The sequence below is a fragment of the Pituophis catenifer genome, unplaced genomic scaffold, assembly GCF_029215685.1.
Source record: "Pituophis catenifer annectens isolate HBS135680 unplaced genomic scaffold, rPitCat1.0.hap2 SCAF_1, whole genome shotgun sequence".
In the NCBI taxonomy this organism is placed as follows: domain Eukaryota; kingdom Metazoa; phylum Chordata; class Lepidosauria; order Squamata; family Colubridae; genus Pituophis; species Pituophis catenifer.
The window spans coordinates 181,607,462-181,627,814 of NW_027256881.1; the positions used below are offsets into that span (position 1 = coordinate 181,607,462).

At 35.7% G+C, this 20,353-nt stretch overlaps 1 protein-coding gene across 2 annotated transcripts in view; it reads left to right on the forward strand.

Annotated features, from left to right (window-relative positions):
• SATB2 (SATB homeobox 2) overlaps window positions 1-19,073 on the forward strand; it is a 154,756-nt gene extending 135,683 nt beyond the window's left edge. For both annotated transcript variants that reach the window (XM_070956822.1, XM_070956821.1), the window contains one exon: window positions 18,618-19,073. In XM_070956822.1, coding sequence (XP_070812923.1) covers window positions 18,618-19,073 — 456 coding nt within the window. The remainder of the gene's footprint in view (window positions 1-18,617) is intronic.
• Window positions 19,074-20,353: the final 1,280 nt, after the last annotated feature.

Below are 20,353 nucleotides of genomic sequence, written 5' to 3' on the forward strand. Positions count from 1 at the left end.
TGACCCTTTCTTTCTAATATTATCATATTATCATATCCCCCTTATACTATACTATACTATACATTTCAAAGTGACATTCTATTATAACATTATCTAATAACTCCTAATTTAACATAATAATATTATTATATCTCCCAATTTAGCGATTTCTGCTCATAATCTACCCTTTTACTACCCCCATACATATATCTCTTAAGTCAAATCTTTTGTATATATTAATATAACATTTCAAAACAACCTTCCACTATAAGACTATATAGTAAATCCTAATTTAACATTTATTCAGTTCAGCTACCCATTTCCTTCCCCCCATCATTATATCTCTTAGCTCAAATCTTTTACATATATTCACATCTAGACATAATATCCCTTTTCTTTAAACTAAACAATCAATAACCTAACCTATCTCCACCCACTTTCCTACAAAACTACCATATTAATATCTTTATTCTTCTGCCCACTCAACTAGAAAAATATTCCCTTATGTAAATAAAATCCTAAAAAAATAACTTTAAGCTTGTAATCCATATAATATCTTCTGTAGTGTCTTTCAGCTGGATGATAAACTCCATCGCCCATGTTAGGGTAACATTGCATCCTAATTCCAACAGTATTTTCAGTATCTTCAATCTTCAATTACCATCTGCCACCATCCATAACAAATATCTTCATGTTGCAAAAAAAACCACAACAACCACCCGAGTGACTTTATATTTATATTCCATATAATGTCTATAGAGGTGTCTTTTATCCAGATTATTAATTCCAACCACCATAATAGGGTAACAACCAGATCTTCTGCATGCCCCAATCCAGTAAATCTCTTGCCATGTAACTCAGCATAAACATAATATATTTATCAAGAAATCCAAAAAACGAAAAAGATATTTCCAATCCATTCGATTTAAGGCCCTTTTCACATCCCAAAAGTTCAGCACTGCAGAGATCTGTCACTCTCCTCAGGATAAAATAAACCAATACTTTGCCCATTATCTTTTCATATATTCAGTCCTCTCATAAATAACTGGCATTACACTGTTGTTTAGTTTAAAAGTTTTTGTTTTTGTAAGACCTACTTCTTCTTTTCTTGACTTTTTGTGGGTTGGATCTCCATCCTGAATTCCTTTCTGTAGATTGTGTATCGACTGTTTGGTTTTCATGCTGATCTATAACTTGATCTTGTTGGTTTTGCTTTTGTGGCTTAAATCTTTCTGGTTCTGTAAATTGTATATCAACTGATTGGCTTCCATGCTGGTTTGTGGCTTAATAAATCATTACATTAGAATCCGGTACCGCCTCTCTTATATTAAATAGTCCAGCAGAGACCTCTAAGAGAGAATCCAAAAGTGGCTCATCTGTGGAGACCTCTGTGACTTGTTGTTTCTTCATTACTGCCATCTCCTTCTGCTTTTCTTGAGTTTCTATCTCTTGTTGATTTTGCTTTTTAAGGACCTTGTAGTAAAATTCTTCCGCTTTTCCAACAGTATTTAACTGATATCTTACTCCTTGATATCTCAATATTATACCCACTGGGACATCCCACCTGAATAGAATATTTTGTTTTCTTAGCTCAGTCACCAAAAGTCCAAATTTCTTTCTATCTCTTAAGATCTTAGGCGGCAATTCTTTATATATCCAAATTTTTCTCCCATACAGTTGTAAAGTAGAATTAAAGGATTTTTGCACAATATCATTTCTTATTTCTTTATCTGTAAAGTAAATTACCACATCTCTAGGCAGTTGCCTTTGCTTTGCAATCCAAGAATTTACTCTATAGGCCTTATCAATTTTACAGGATACCTCCTCAGGATGAACCTTTAAGATCCCAGCCAGAACTTGAGCAGATATTTTTCTTAGGTCATCACTGTTATTTTCCTGTAAACCTCTAATTCTGATCACAAATTCTGTCAGCCTGTATTGCATCATTACAACTTCTCTTTCAATCCCTTGCTTTATATCTTCTGCGTTATAAGTCTCGTGACCAGCTTCCTCTTTAGACTTTACTTCTAAACTATTGTCTTGAATATTTATTAAATCCTTTTCAATTCTTAGTATTTTGTTGTCCAAATTATAAATCTTATCATCAATTTCCTCCATTTTAGACTCTAGTAATTTAATATTTGTATCCAACTTTATAACAACTTCTGAAAAACCATTAGTCACTGTTACAATCTTTCGTTGCAAGTTATCATACTTTAGTTGTATCATTTCTTTAATTTCCTGCCTTAATTTTTCAAATTTCTGGTTCACAGTCTCATGATATTTTGCCATTTCCTCCTGAAGAAATTCTTTTAAATTAAAACCATTCTGCAAAGTCTGTAGGCTCAAAGCTTGTTCAAACAGTTGTGAGTGGGGGAGCACCCCCCCCCCGCTTGTCTATCAGGCTTTATAAGTTTTAACACCATCTTGCCAGCAAACTCTTTTCCCCCCCCAAACAAGATCAAGTACAAATCTCCAAGAAGAAAGGAACTTAAAATAACTAATTTTCTTCCAAATTGTAGCCAGTACTATATATTCCGCTATTTTGTATCTATTACGGAAGGACTCTCACTTTCGGCTTTCTTCTACTTCCCAAGCCTCAGCGGTCGCCATTTTAAAGTTTTTTTCTCTTTCACTCTGAAATGCTTATAAATTCAGTAAGGATACTTGCAATTTAGGGTCCCAAGTCCAAGTCTCATCTTTTTTAATAAATCCATCTGTTAAGTTCGTTAGTTAATCCGGTTCCAGCGCCTAGCTCTGCAAAAAGGCAGAGTTCTCCCGATGCCCGGAGCGACGGCGAGCAGAAATAGGGAGCCTCAACCTGCTCGTCTCCAAGAGTCAAAAAAAAGCCTCTGGGGACTTCGCAGAGGGCTCTACCTGCCCTCGCCTGCTCTAACTCACATTTCCGTCAGGAAATGGAGTTTTTCGAGCCGCCCTTCAGGTGTAAAGGCGGCTCTTTTACAGGCAACGGGGCGGCGGTCACGAAGGACCGTCTGGCGGCGCCGGAAGCCAGACAGGAAGTCAGAGTTGCTTCTTAATTGACGTGTACAATAAAAGTTTTTGGAGAAAGAGGGCATTTTACTTTGTGAAACAGAATTTTAAAATTTCTGCATTTTCTCTTTGGCATATGTTATCCCTTGAAAAAAATATTCCTCAGGATGTTTTTCAATAGGATAGCATTCTGCTTTGAATTTAGAATTAATCTTGATTTTGACCCTCAAGATTGTAATCTAAAATTTCAGTTGTCATTCACTGTGTTTTTCAAAAGCATAATCTTGAGCACTTATTCCTTTTCTATTTCCTCACAACAGTCATGTCTGAAATGGGCTATATGTTATGAGAGAGTTGTTTCTGTTTGCTTAGGCTTTTTATGCAGGTAGTATATTAAACATGAAAGTCAGGTTGCGGTAGTGGTTAAGGCATTATGCTGGAAACTGGGAATTCTAGTTCCATTTAAAGCTCAAACTTATCTGGGGGACCTTGGGCCGGTCACTTTCTCGCAACCCTAGGAAGCAGGCAAGGGCAAACCACTTCTGGGGGAAAAACTTGCAAAGAAAATTGCAAGGACTTTTCCACGGAATCTTGGACCTAATTGAATGGAGCAAAAAAAAAAAAAATTAAATGTGTACAGAGCAGAGAATACATTGTTCAGTGATAAACTTTGAACTTTGATTAATGAAGTCCAGGACTTTCTTACTGGAAAAAAACAAGAGAAAAAGACCAGTATTAATCTACTTGTTGCAACAAGGAAGATAGCATGGCATTTTAGCGGGAGTTTTATATTTTGCTGGTTTGTCTTTTGGCATTGCAATGTCTGGAAATTGTGTGAAATATTAAGCATTTTATACTTTGATGTCTCATTTTAGGCATTCTATAGATTTCATAGGCATTCTATAAAATGCCTAATTTCACACATTGACATATACACTATTTTCTATATAAAATATTGTATTATGTAAAATAATTGTATTTACTTTCATTGCTACATTTTCTAATAGCTATAGTGCTGTAAAAAGCTGAACAAATGATTGACTTTTGTGTTTTTTTAAACTGTTAGTGATAAAATGAGCAAAAGCTAAGTTGCAGACTGCATAGAACAAAATTGCTTTCCTCATATATTTTGGTTGCCTATGATTTTGTGGAATTTCATATAAGGCAGTACAACTCATTCATTATAAATGTGGAAAGCCATAAAAATAGGGTATATAATCTGAGATGGAGAAACTACTACTTTTGTTTACTGTAGAATTACAGCTGTTCTGTCAGCAGAAAATTATTAGTTATTTTAGGTAATGAATACTTTTGTAAATGTATTGGATAACATTTACCTGCTTCAATTGAGTTCCATTCCAGTTTAGAAGCTGCACCTAAGAACAGATCTTTTACTTGAAAATATTAAAAATAGTCATACTCACTGCATCAGCTTGTTTCACTTCAAACTGTTGATGAACTATTTGGGGTGTATGTGCATGTGGTTATATAAAAATATCAAGTTACATTTCTGTATTTGTGTGTGTGTGTGTGTGGGAGACACTGTGAGTTCCTCCCTTTCTACTTCTATCTCAGGCATAATGGTAGTAACTGAAATTTAGAACATGTGCTCTTCCATAATTGTTCAGGAAATGCAGGACCTCTTGGCTGATTTTGTCATCTATTTGATAACTGTCGAACTATTTTGTTGCAGTTAATTACTTAACCCTAGCCAGATTTTGATTTTACAACCATGAGCTTACAGCGGTTTGAGATCTTAAAATGCTACTTGATTACCCTTGAATGCCCATTAATAATTAAGGAAAGATTACCAGAATAATTATTTGCTTATTTATGTCAACTGTTTATTGAACAACAAATGCCTTTAATTGATTAAAACACTTAAGAAGAGATATGGTAATATTTCCATTTGTTCTTTAAAATATGTTCATGAAAAGCCCTCCAATAGATAAGGGATAAATATTTATTAGTATTTATTTTTTATTTTCCCTCGTATTTTCCTTTATACTAGCAGGAACTAATTTTCTGTCACTTTGAAAGTAAAAAATATTTGCCTTCTGGGATTTAAAATTTGTAATAATCATCAATAAATATAACCAGTTCTGATAACAAAAGTGATTTCACTTGGCACTGTGACCTACACTCACTGCTGCTGCGGAAGCATAAATAATAATGGCCCTCCAAAGCCTAGTTCCTGTTTGCTAAATATACTTGGCTAGCTTTGCATTCCTTGGTGCGCAATCATTAATGCAATTGTCTTTGACAGCATTTAATTAAAATGCTTTTTCTATTAAATTCATAAATACTTTTCTTTTTATATTTTTTGAGACATTGAATGCCAAATATATGAACATCCCCTTAAATAATTCTCTCTTGTAAATTGTTAATTAAATCTAACTTAGTGTCTGCTTAATGTTGGTGGGAGAAATGAAGAATTAATACCCTGGAGTAAAATCAGCTTTTTCTTAGTAAATGTTTATGTTTGATATAGATAACTCTTTACCAAATTAAAAGAGCTAATTCCCAGACAGTGAAAGCTAATATGTGTGTGTTTTCATCTAAGTACCTCTAAATTTAGAGAGACAAAAAGGTGGCAGCTGTGGCATGTAATATAGCTCACTTTAAAGGTGAACAATGCAATTGCATTGTGTCAGTCTTTATTTAAAAATCCTGAATTGTTTAAAGCCTCTTAGAAGATGGAAATATCACTAAAATAACACTCACACTAAAACCAGTGTGTTGTCTTTCAGGATCCCAGGTACAATAAAATTGTAGCCTTCTTCCTATGGCTTACTTTTTCACATCTGTGGGAATGCGGGGGAAAGACTGACAAAAACAGAACTGTGATATCATGATGCACGCTCACTTTTCTCCTGTATTCCATGTACTTCCAAACAGCACACAGCTTGCAGAGTGATCCCGCAATCCTTCTTTCATCATTCTGATGAAAGCAGCAGGATCCTGTCGACACTGCTGCTTTTCAGCCAGAGCTTTTGAATCGTATTTAAAGATTCACTTCTAAAATCATAGAAGATTCTACATAAACTATTCTTTTTGTATTAGATAGTTCCTGAATTTACATAAACTCTAATAAGAGTGCATGTGTGTCCTGAAGATCCCATGCTTAGATTGTAGAATGAGAAAGTAAGGGTTCACCTATTGTTCCTTTAAGTGAGGTGGAGTGTTATCAATATATAAAATTAGTACATAGATTGTAGATGGTAAAGACAGATTTCAAAGGATAGTCCCAGACATATTTATAGGTCTGTGCATTTTAGATAAGTATGTGGATTTCTATAATTTCATTGTGTCTTAATACTGTATATGAGCATTTGTTGAGAGAAAGAGGGGGAGCAGGGATAATTTAGCATTAATAAATTATTGACATTTTAATGTCTTGGCACCTGGTAACCTATAAAGCTTAATAAACAGGAAACTGCCTAATATAAGAGCAGTCAATAGTATATTCAATCAGGACTCTGCTGTTAATTGCTAGTTGACCTTAGAGATTTCCTTTAGGAAACTATTTTCCCTTACCTGAGATGAAGGACAACTAATAAGGCATTTAATACTCAGGATATTATTGCTGAAATGTGAAAACTGGATGTGAAAGTACAGTACAAACCCTTATATATAGTGCATAGGAAGTATTTTCTGGTGATTTGAGAATGTTTATTACCCAAAAAGTTAAGCAGGAATAGAATTGGCAGATCTAGGTACTGAGAGAATTGCAGGTTGCCCTTGACTTTAACCATTCATTTAATGATGGTTTGGTGTTATGACGGCCTTGAAAAAAGTGACTTAGGAAGTTATGACTATCACACCATCCCAACAATAATGTGATCACAATTTGAGTGTTTGGGAACCCGCATGCATTTATGATGGTTACAACATCTTGCAGTCATATGATCATGATTTGCAACCTTCCCATCCTTCTTCTGGCAAGCCAAGTCAATTGGGGAAGCTGGATTCACTTAATGACCATGTGATTCTCTTAATGATAGTGATTTGCTTAACAATCATGGTAAAAATGGTCATGAAATTGGGCCTAGTCCCATGATGACTTCCTTTACAACCAGACCAAGTAATGACAGAAATACTGGTTCCAATTTTGATCATAAGTCAAGGACTGTATGTTACCTTCAGATTTTATATAAATTATATAGTGGTCCAAAATTTTATTTCTTTTTGCTTGGGGCAGAAAATCAAAATATAATTCTTTCTAATTATTAATAACTGACGTTGTGATGCCTTTCAGAAGCAATCACTTAATTTGTGGTGGGTTTGAGTGACTTCAGACCTTCCTTGTCTTTGAGTAGGATAGAGGAAATGCAAGCAACCACATATTTTTGTGTCCTTTGGGGAAAAAAAGAATTCTTGAATAAGGTTACTAAAAATGAGCTTTTGACTCACAGGATGATCCTGGACAGCCATTTGATTTAAGATTGATGGTTATTGTTGACTCTCCACTATTTTGCATCATTATGTTTCTTTTAATATTAGGCACAACACACCTTTTGTACAAGTCTAAAATATTTTTTCCTATATTTCCTATATCCATAAGCCCAACCAACAGAAGGGGCATGATTCAACTGGAATTATATGAATTTTACTTTGGAAGGAAGAATAAAGCATTAAAATGTGTCTGAAAGATGTTTAAAATTTTTAAACAGTATTTTCTGCAAAGTATATATATATATATATATATATATATATATATATATATATATATATATATATATATATATATATATATATATATATGTAGGTCTTTGGTTATTTGGGTCTTCTCCCACGTAAAATTGGAAGTGTCTTGAGAATGCTCCTGGAAGCACGAAGCCGAGAACACCAGCCTGAAGATGACGAATGAGACTTCGTCGAAACGTCGCCAAGACACTTCCAATTTTACGTGGGAGAAGACCCGAATAACCAAAGACCTACATACAAACACCCGCGAAAACCTGAGAAAACATATATATATATATATATATATATATATATATATATATATATATATATATATATATATATATATATATATATATACACACACACACACACACACACACACACACACACTATATATAGACATATTATTAAAAATGTGTGAACAGCAATATAGTTAAATAAACACTAATTATGGATTTCTCTTAATATAATTGGGTATATAATATGCAGTGGGATCAGGGAAAAATTAATCTGTTTTTCTACATTTCCATTCATCAGTTGTACAAACTAGTAATAATTATTTTAGTTAAAATTCATCTATATATAAGAATATAAGAATCAACACATGTTATCCAACAATATTTTCTAATAATATAGGTAAGTATTGCATGAATAACTCCTCTCCATTGAGATGATGATATGGACTCTTAAATATCTCCAAGAGATTGATAAACAGACATGGGGAAAGAAGTAGTAATGTCAAGAGCAGCAGAGGGTAGCTGAAATAGGAGCAAATCAAGAGTCAAATGTTGGAGGATAATTGGACCCAATAGGCATAATTGCTTATGCCTTTCAAGTTTTGCTCAGTGAAAAAGAACAAAAAAAGTTAATAATTTCCATGGCCCAATATTCAGGGAAGTTTGTTTCTCAGTCCATTAAAGTATGGATTGCAGCCTGAATAATTATATTTGAATTGAATCAGACCTAGATTTACTACATCTGGAGTTCAGGACCAATAATATATGATATAAAACATTTTCAAATAAAAAATAAATTTTAATTAGACTTTATTTTCAAAAGCAAAGGTAGTTATCTTTTGTTCTTCAGAGATTAAAAGGTTTTATTTGTGCAAATAAAGGGTGCCAGGAAAAAAAGGTAACTATTTGGATATTAGAAAAGATTCAAAACCCATTTTAGGTCAATGAAAGATAACAATGTTCACCTTGCCTCCTCCTTGACAACTCTTCAGTAGAGCAAGAGGTTAAACAAACCAAAGAGGAGAGGAGGAAAATAAAAGTGGGTGATTTTCAAGATTTGGTTTTGAAATGGTAAGCATGGATAGATGATGGGCATTAAATTAAATTCATATCTCATTTTGAGATATGTGCAGATCAACTGAGAAATCTTCCAAGAGTTACTGGGATAAAGAGGCAAAGAAATACTGGTGAACCTAAGTAACAGTTGCTTTATATTTTTAGAAATGGGGGATTCAATTATTTTATTTTTTCATTTCATCAGACATTGAAAGAGTCTAGCTACAAACTAAAAAAAATTCAGCATTGGTATGCCTCTCTTTGATTTTATCTGCTTGAAGAGAAATTAGCACACTTACTGTCTCAGTAATAGGATGGATAGATATTTGCATAAAGAAAACACCTTTGTTGCTACCCAGGGTTGGTCTGCTTTTCTTGGCTTTTTCTTCTGTGTTGGCAGTTTTGATTATATTTTGATCATGTGTACAATTCTCTTGTATAATCTTAAATGAGTACTGAAATCAAGGCTTTGCTGTTCATGTGTAATTATTTGTGTATAGTTCTGCTAGTTCCTTAACAATCTATTTTTCATTTTATTTTACCAATTTAGATTGTTGGCCTGATTAATTTAGGGTTGATTATTGCCCCAAAATCAGGCTTTAATTAAGCCACTGAATGTACATGTAATTTCTACCTTTGGCATGCTATCTTACAAGTGATTTGACTTATCCAGAAAATTATCATGAGGACTCATCAGCATCTTCAGGAAGAATTGGGGGAGGGGAGTAGAATCGTGAAAGCAAAAATATGGTATCATAAGCCCTGCCTCTTTTATTTGTGCATTATAACATTAGACAAAAGGAATAGATCTTGCAATGTGACACAACTTTCATCATTTTAATGAAACTATCAAGATCCAAGGATGCCACTGTGGCCAGTCCAATGTTTCCTGCAAAGCATTTTCCTTGATCTTCAATTTTATTGTTTAAGAACAAATGCTAAGATTAAATCTGAAATCAACTGAATACAAAGTATGTACTCCTACACTAAACTATGGTTCCCCTTTTGACATTGAGCAGTGATTTTATTTGTTGTGATTCAAGTAGATAACATTTACAGAAAATTAATGCCTTGAACATTCTAGTATATAAAATTACCTAGGAAAAGTGCTGATTTTTAAATATATATATATTGTTCAAAGAAAGCAACATTTTAAGAGGAGGGGCATTTTAAATAAATAATTCCAACACAGAAATCCTCCACTGATGAAATTAAATTTATTGTATGTCACATCTTAGTTGTTCAATTTTCTATGATACCAGTATTTGTTTTCTGAAGCAATTATTAAACTGTCTTTTAAAAGGCAATACATGAGAAATGCCAGTAGCACTTTAGTTACAATATTAAAGGAAAGTTATATCTATCTATCAGACTTCCTACCATTTTACACGCTCATATTGATTTCTTTTGACACGGTCTTCATTTATTGAGTACTTTAACTCCCCTGCCCATAACAGTACATGCTGCTAGCAATTGTAAAAGGAAGCCAAGTTATATTAAACCTGCCTGAAGTCAAAATGTAATCTAACATCTGTAGTCTGTAATTTGTCATCACTTCATAGATAGGTTTTAGTTGCTGTTGTTGTTTAATAATGATTTGAATTTTCCTGAGAATGTAACTATAGGTTACTGTGTTGTTCAAAAAAGTGATGGAACTAAACCATTGTATTTAATCTTGTTTTATTGCATCACTGTGTAAAACCATTGCTTCCAACTCCAAGAAAATAATATTAGTATCCTTACGAAGTTCTTGATTATTAAGTCAAAAGACAAAGGGCAAAATCAACTTTAACCACTTCTTGAAAGGAAAAACAAGCACAGGTGCAAGTGATCATGCTGTGCAATGTCCTAGGAATGTTCAGGAATAGAGCTTTCTAGCAGCTTCTAGAGTCTTGGCAGGATTATCCATCTAATAAATCAAATTTTGATCCTGTTGCCCATACAGCCAAGTTACAATTACATTAAAAGTTGTAGAATATCTACCAAAACATTATTGCTATTATTATCTTCATTCTATAAATTGCTGGCTACAGATAAGCCATAATACAATCCTCCCTAAGATATGTTTATAGAGCTTGCAAATTTTTGTTTTGAGAATATCAGTAAGCTGCAAAGCCATCCCTAGCATTAAGGGAAAGTTGGAAATGTCAGCATTTAAAAGATCTTCTCTTATTTATTTTTCGATTTAAAACATTCATATACTTTTTTCATAATACATCTCAATCTGATTTAGCAACCAAATGTTAAAGCAATACTAAAGCATAGTAAGATAAAACAAGCAATCTAGAGCATGCCCATTATGAAATATAGGAAAAACTGGACATATGGCTGTGTTTGTGTGTGTGCACGCCAGTGGTGGGATTCAAAATTTTTTACTACTGCTTCTGTGAGCATGGCTTGGTAGGTATGGCATGGCTTGGTGGGCATGGCAGGGGAAGGATACTATAAAATCTCCATTCCCTCCACACTCCAGGGGAAGGTTACTGCAAAATCCCCCTTTCCTCCCGATCAGCTGGGACTTGGGAGGCAGAGAATAGATGGGAGCGGGGCCAGTCAGAGGTGGCATTTACCTGTTCTCCGAACTACTCAGAATTTTTGCTACCGGTTCTCCAGAACTGGTCAGAACCTATTGAATACCACCTCTGGTACACGCATGTACTTGTATGCACATACTGCTTCCATTTTTTTGGTAAAATCTACTTTATACAAAATGTTTTCCTAACTCACTACCGCTTTATTGTATAGCATCTTGATTTATTTTCAACTATTGTTCTGCTGTTGTCACTCAGAATTTTAAGAGTCCAAAAGCTTTTAACAAAAAATTAAAATCAACAGCTTCATTAATAGATATAGGAAAAGAATAACTTTAACCAGTAAGCCATATGTTTCAGAAAGGATTCTATTCCTCCTATGAAGATCTTTCTGTAGCTGGAGCAGGCACACAAAATAGATCTTCATTTCATTTTCATTCCAGTCACCACCTCATTCACCCTGTAGAAGTCATTCACAAAAAGTTCAAGCTACTTTTTTTTGTAATTGAGGACTGTGCTTATTGAAAAAAATAATAATTTTCTCTACTTTCAAAATTTAGTAGCAATATACTGACATGACATGTAGAAGCAAAGCTAAAAATTTCAGTCTTATACAGACAACACAGTTTTAAAAAGTTAACCAGGTTTATTTTTTTATTTTTTTAAATGGCAGTTTGTTAAAAGACAATGAAACTTAAAAAGCTAAGTGGTTAATCTTGATGCCTTTGGGGGCCACTGAACACAGTATTTCAAATAAAGTAGTATCCATTCCTAATGCAAAATAAATCACTCTGGAAAAGAAAAGTGTGTGTATGTTTGTGAGAGAGAGAGAAAAAAGAAAGAAAGAGAGAGAGAGAGAAAGAGAGATTTTTCTTGGAATATTAATGTGTCTTAACTGGGTGTATTTTTTTTCTTCTTCTGGGCAAATGTGTCTGATTCTTGGAGACTGGAGAAGTCCCTGCAGTTTTCTTGGCAAGGTTTTTCAGAAGCAATTTGCCATTGCCTTCTTCCTAAGACAGAAAAAGTGACCGGCCTAAGGTCACCTAGCTGGCCTTGTAACTCAGGAGGTGACTAGAACTCATGGTCTCTTGGTTTCTTGATTGATGCTTTAACCACTACCCCAAACTGGCTCCCGGGTGTAATATTATAGTTCTATATAATAATAAATATTGGTATTTAGCAGTAATCTTTTATGAAAAGAAGGAGATAAGGCTGTGAAAGAGTATTTTAAGTATTTTTAAAAATAACATTCCTGCACTCCTTTCTGTATATTTCCTTTTCTCCCATCTAATCTATTAACAACCCTGGCTAAATAGCGACTGACTTCAGTACATCCCATGAGAATGGGACTTGCTTCATAAATGATTCATTGTGTCTATACAATCGTTTAGGAAGCATAATATACATCGACAAATGGAAATATGAAAGTTGTGATCAAGTCAAGTAGCTTTCATGTCATACTTACAAATAATAGTTACAGAAGTTACAGGCATTAATATGAACACACCTAATAAGTTTTGTATTTATAAAGATATATGAGAAGTTAACATTTGTACAAAACAGTACAAATTTTTTTTAAAAAGGAATTAAGCAACCACATTGTAAAGCAAAGAATGAAGAAATTTGGTGATGTAAACAACATAAAGATGTGGCTCCTTTTTCTAGTCATGTAGGAGAGTTCATAAATGTAATAAAACTAGTCTTTTTAAAAATTAGCCTTGCGCCTAGAGTTGGTAAAATTTTGGTTAGATACTAACAGACTATATTGCAGGAAAGATTTTACTGATTAGGAAATAATGTGGTTGGGAAGATTCTACTCGTTTCTTTTTCACATAACAGATAGCTTTTTAAGAGTGGAAACAGAGACTATGCTGTGCTAATATCAACTCTGTAGTAAATATTCTTTATTAGCTATCAATAGCAGAGAAAATCAGTTATGGTGGATAAATAAATGGCAACGACTCCAGCTATTTGCCAATCTTCTCACTGAGGAAGTTGAAAGATCTTTACCAGGAACTACAGTTTTTCCAGGAATATAGTTTGAAACCACTGCCTTGATTTATTACAACTAATACAGATCATTCCCATAATGATATACAACATTATATATTTTCCTAAATGTAATCATTCCATATCATACTTCCTTCCCTGCAGGCGTGTACTGTTATTTTTTACACATGGTTCCCAGCTGGATTTCATTGTGGCCTTCAAAACATATTGCAGTGTTGTATGATTTAATAGGAATCACTTATCTTTTTAAAGTCAGCTTTCATCATATTAGGTATCTGTACATTTTCTATCTGAATAAGTTAATACCTTAAAAAGTGAAAATTAATACCTAAGAAAAATCAATTTTTAATAAACAAAACAGTTTTGTGCTTTGTCGTTTGTGTACAAGAATGGTTGCAGTATTGCCATAACCTTAAAGTGGAAATGCATTAGGGAAACAGAAACATTTGAGACCTGTGGCTAGGGTAGAAAAACATGTTTCAATTCAGATTTGCAAGGAGATGGGAAATGATTTGAGGAAAAAATAGGAAGTCATTTCCAGATGGTCACAATTGTAGAGAAAACTCATGTGCTTAATGAAGGGGTAGAGGGAGGAGTGAAAGTAGAAAGCTTAAAATCAAAGCCATGTTTGAATTATAATCCTAAATTACTTAAAAATAAATGAAGAGAGTTGACCTATTTATAAACAATACATTGTATTTAAGTTACAGTCCGCTTTTATACAATCCTTTCAGGCTTTGCTGTTTATACTCAATCAATGACAACTTGTACTGGATGCAAGATTCAGCTCAGATACAACTGTCACTTTTGCTTCTTGTTTATACATGCTGTAAGAAATTTGACTTACTTTCCTTGATAACAAAGCTGAAGTTCAGAATAATTGGTAACTCTGATTTAATACAAGCCACCAAAAATATGTAACTGATACCAAAAGAGGAGGGCAGACATTTTTCAGTCTGTGAGGCAAAATGGCTAGTTGAACCCTCACCTTTTATTCTACAGCATTATCTATATAAATAAAAATGTAAATGTCCGTTTGTACATAACCGCACATCTCCGAAAGTTCTTCACCGATTGCTTTCAAATTTTGACACAACATTGCATTTGACTACGGGCGTGTTGTTATATACCTATATTATATCCATGTCACACCTGTGACAGGTAAAAATATGAAAAACATTGGAAAACATTGAAAGACATTGACAAACATTGAAAAACAGAGCCATCTGCTGGACGTAAAACCAACATGGCAACCTCCCAGCCCTGATTACGCTCAACAGATTTCTGCTCCTTATATTTAGACTCTCCATATTGCTTCCAAGAAACTGCGCATTTGGAAGGCAGAGACACCCGAGGGCCATATCCTGCCACCAGGCTCGGCAGGTAGGCAGCCGGTTCCCCACTGGGAAGCCCTCGCAGCTGGTGCTTCTGGGCTGGGCAGGGCCCACCCGAGCCTGGCTCTGACCTCCCCCTCCCCTGGCCACCCCACGAACTAGCGTCGCCCGCCGCTGCTGCCCATCCCCCTCGCCAGCAGCTCTCGGGGCTCCCTCCAAAGAACACCTGGCAACGAGGCTGCCTGGGTCCGCTGAGCAGGAAACCTCCATCCCTCGCCTGGCCCGAATCGCGCCTGGCCTAGCACTACCATGGGTCCCGAGGTCAGAAAGACCAACCGCTAACTGGCGCTATGCGAATCCGGTCGGTGAGTGGGAGATGGAGCCTCGGGGTCGCCTTTGACCAGTGCCGCCTTTGATTCCCAGGTGGGCGCTCTGGCAGTTCACGGAGCCTACATGAAAATTTCGGCCTCAGGCAGAAAAGGGGCTCCGGGGAGACTTCGGGGGGCGGAAACGGTCAGGAGGGAGGATGGCCGGCCCTCCTTCGTTTCGCCTGGAAGAGCGGGGGATTTAATCATTCCCCTGTCCTTGGCAGGCAGGGGAGGAGAACTGCACAGCAGGGGTCCAGTGGGATGTGCGTGGCTCCTGCCTTTGCTGCTTTCTTCCTTCGGATGGGAAGCCCCAAACCAGCCTCGAATCCCCGCCACACCTCCTCCCTCCCTCCCTTCCCTTCCCTTCCCTGCTATGCATCTCCCCGTCGAGCCCCCAGAGAACATCTTGTAGTTTCTGTGTAGTTTCTGCTGTGGTGTGGAGAGCTGTGAAGGCCTAGCCTGAAAAGGTAAGAGCGATGGCGGGAAATGCAGAAGAGGCCAGGCCAGAGACAGAGATAAACAGAGAGAGAGGGAGAGAGAGACATAGAGAAATACAAAGAGACGGGGAGGGGAGAGAGAGTCACATACAGAGATACAGAGAGAGATGGTGGGAGAGAGAGACACATAGAGAGATACAGAGGGGGGAGAGAGAGACATAGAGAGATACAGAGAGAGGGAGAGAGAGACAGAGAGATACAGAGGGGGGAGAGAGAGAGAGACAGAGATACGGGGGGGGGAGAGAGAGATACAGAGAGGGGGGGAGAGAGAGATACAGAGAGAGGGGGAGAGAGAAACACATAGAGAGATACAGGGGGGAGAGAGAGACAGAGAGAGATACAGACGGGGGAGGGAGAAAGACATAGAGAGATACAAAGAGAGAGGGGGAGACAGGAAGGGACGATTTTGTGGTTACCATTGTTTTTTAGCAACCGGTTCTCTGCCCTAATCACCAGCTGGGTAGGCGTGGCTCTGGGGCTGTCATGCGACTGATGAAAGTGAGTGATGTCGAGTTGGCCATGCCCAGCAAATGTTCTTGGAGAGTTTGGAACTTCAGCCTTGCTCTTTTAGCCCAGCGGAAGCACCAGACTGGGCCACAGTAACGCGTGGCCGGGTATAGCTAGTGTTAATATATTTCTTCTCTTTTAACAGGGGGAGGAGGGCCTTGAAATTAACAGTCTACAAAATGGGGGTGGGAGAAACCTAACATGCTTAGATAAATAATTTTATGTCAAGTTATTAGTGCTACTGTTTAGAATATAAAGCTTCAATCTAAGTCATCAAATACATTGGCTGGAAGGCTTATCAATTTTCATTCCTGAAATAGCCCTAGACAACAATTGATAATCAGTTCTGATCTTTCATTTTATCATCAGTAACCATGATAGGCTGAATTGTCATCTGCAGATGTGCATAACTTTATTGAGGTTTGGGTTTCTACCAGTCAAATATAGAGAAAAGTACAGACAACAGATACATGCTTTACTTGCAGTTGAAGTATTTTCATTTAACTTGGTGTTTAAATATAGTTGAATAGAAATGGGGAGGGGGGAGAGGAACCATCTTAAGTAAATGCAGTCATGTGAAAAATAAGTATACCCCATTGAGGCCTTCAGAAAAAAGATTGTAGATGTCAGGCCATCCCAGCAAGTTCTGCCTAAGAGCAGAACACAATTGCTAAAAGACCTCTTTAAGAATCCAGAATTTCATTACATAACCTACAGATAGTTTTTGCCACTAGTGATTTTAAAGTGCATGTCTACTATTAGATTTTACAAAGATAGGTTACTTTTATTTGCGATACTGTCAGGGCTGTTCTAAATAGAGTGTAAGCAACTCTGGAAAAAAGCACTAATCTTTAAAAATGGCTTATACATCCTATACATAGCATAACTGTAAGATAATTAACACATGTATACACCTCTTTGTACAATGAGGTAATGATCCATCTTGAAATAGATACAATATTTCCAGATGATAATTAAGATCAGTGCTGCTTTGTTAGCCTATGATTTTGAAAAACTAGATTGATTTTAGGAGACTACCTTTAAAAGAGTAAGCTGATTATCCACTATTAAACTAATAGATCTCATAACAAGTGAATTTGTTGTTTTGAAAATAGGGTCCTATTTAGTCTTTTTATTACTTTAAATAATGACTATAATATATAGCAACATAATTTTTCTGAGCCAATTAATTTTAGCGGATGATGTCAATTCCATTTTTGAATAAAATAATTGTAATATACTTATTATGTTGCCCTTAAAGTTGAAGAGTGTAGGACCTAACTTGTACCAACAACTAAGTTTTAGAATTGAAATCTACCTTCCAGCCTGCCTGTCTGCCTTTTTTCCTGACTCCCTCTCTTTCTGTCTAATACATCACTGGACCACACATTGGTGAAAGGTGATGGTGCAAAACTTCTGGAACATTTATTTCCAGCTGTGACATTTTATTCCATTCTTACTACTGTTGTTTTGCTTGACATAGTGGATCACAAGCGCTATAAAACATATTTTTCCTGTTTTCTGCATTGGTGATCACTGCAAATATTGTCATAATTTGCTTTGTGTATTGAAGTGCTGCAGAAGAAAAATGTGAAAAGTAAAGAAAAATTCTGTACAATTGAATAATTTCACCATATACCTGGTAAACAATTGAATTAAAAAGAAACCATAGAATGCTGCAGTTAGAATGTTCAGAGTTAACATGTCAACCTGATTACCACCAGGATCAGACAGAGGCAGTTTGTCTCTGGATACTGGTTGCTTATATCTTGCTTGAGGGTTTTCCGTAAATTGGAACTGTTGCACGAATAGAATTCTGGAACAGATGGGCATTTTCTGTCATTCAGCACAGCTCTTTTTTACATTTATTCATATACATACATACACCTAAACTAACTGTCTGAGTGTTAAAAGGAAAAAAATGAAAGCAAACAATGTATTGTGGTTCTTGTATCATTAATAGTATAAACAATACAACAGCAAAACTATCCTAGGATTTTAAGCTCAATGCCAAAGATCCATCTCTAGAACCAAAATCTATCTGTAGACTTAATTTTTAAAAACATTATGTAACTTGTCCTCTGACCAGGCAGAGCAGTGATAATTTCTTATTTTTTGAATATGCTTTTCCTTCTGACTCAAGGCTTCCTTTTCCTTATCCCATGTTTTTTAATGAATATACCAGTACTTGAGCTGTAAATCAGAAGTAGTAAGTCTTCATTTCATCATTCTAACAAATTTCTTTCAATTATCTCTGCTCATATTGCCCTATGTGTGAAACCAATAAAATGAGCTCTTTTTTTTACATATGAATATTTGATTAGCAGGGATAAATATGAAGATACCAATTTGATTAACAATGAGCCAGATTTGTGTGAACATAATTTTTATTAAATATATAAATTTGTTTGTTTTGAAGGTACTTCATAGACAACAATCTCAGCCAGCAAAGGAAAACTCCCCACCAAGAGAAGAGGCTCCAGCCCCGTCTGCAGAAGATGCATCTACAAAAAAGCCAAGATCCCGTACTAAGATTTCATTAGAGGCTTTGGGTATCCTTCAGAGTTTCATCCATGACGTTGGCCTTTATCCAGACCAGGAGGCCATCCACACTTTATCTGCCCAGTTGGATCTGCCCAAGCACACCATCATCAAATTCTTCCAGAACCAGCGTTACCATGTAAAGCATCATGGGAAACTAAAAGAGCATTTAGGTACAGTGGTGGATGTAGCAGAGTATAAAGATGAAGAGCTGCTGACTGAGTCAGAGGAGAATGACAGTGAGGAGGGTTCTGAGGAAATGTACAAAGTGGAAACTGAAGAAGAGAATTCAGAAAAAAACAAAGCAACTACTTCAGAGACTGAGCAGAGATAATGTGAAAATATCACAGGCAAAGCAATACATGGTTCCAATATTTTTTTTTTGCTTCTTTCAGAAAAAAAAAAGTGTTTTGGAATTTTCCAGCGTGCATAGAACACGTGAAAATTGAACAATTATTTTGCATAGTTCAGACATTCCCTTGTAACAGGCACTTGAGTGTTACACTTTTTTATGTTTTATTGAGACAGTTCATTGTAATTCACATAGGATTACACCATTATTAATCTTGCACTTACGAAAGGATCCTCTAGTAAGCAAGTTACAGGAAGAAACAACTTATGAAGGAAACAATAACAGTGTGCAGGTGTGTGGTGTGTATATAATATGCACCATATGTAAGTGGATTTTATACACACACACACACACACACACACACACACACACACACACACACACACATATACATATATATGAAATCTGCATGGGATGTAACTAAACTTTACAATCAGAAAGTATAGACTGTGAAATCAGCTCGTTAAAAGATGAGTCTTGTTTATATAAACCACTTCACAATGAGTCGCTTTGGCTTTTAGATAAATTGCTGCCTGCTCTCAGGGTGTGGTTACTGTTTTGAATATCTATTTATTTTCTATGTTTATCCCTGATTTTTTAAATTATTAGTACGGCTTCCACTTTGGCAGCTTGAGGGGTAATTTTTTGAGGTATGCATTTTAAAAATCCTAAATCAACACTGCCAGAAATAATAAAACAGGGAGTGAGAAGATGAGGGACAAAATCAGGGCACCTTAAAAATAATTTTAAGCCAAGTAACTTCTAAACAAACTTTAGTACACAATGCACATTTAAATTCACAGAGCATGTTTTGTTCTATATTATTTCTGTAGCAAACAGATGGATTTTCATGGACTTTTCAGTGAAAGTTCGGTGCACAGTAGACTTGTCTCTTAATGAAGTCTTCATGAGCAGTTACTTTACAAGATTTATTGTGTGGATTTTTATATTGAGCCACAGTTTATAGTGGTATTGTTTTTCAAATGCGCAAATCATCTACATTGTTGTTGCACCACTTTTTATTAATTTCAGTGAGACTTGTGCAGCTACAGTTCTTGCTCCTTTAGTTTTTGTCTGATATTGATGTTAGGAAAATTGTTGTTTATATATGTTGATGTTGCTTTTCAACAAAGATTTTTCAAATGATTTTTTAAAAAAAAAAAACCAATCACAGTTATTTTGGGCATGTTTGACATATTAGTCAGTCAAAGAGTCTGATAGTTCTCCAGCGCTGAATTTCCTTTTGTACCTCTTTCATTTTT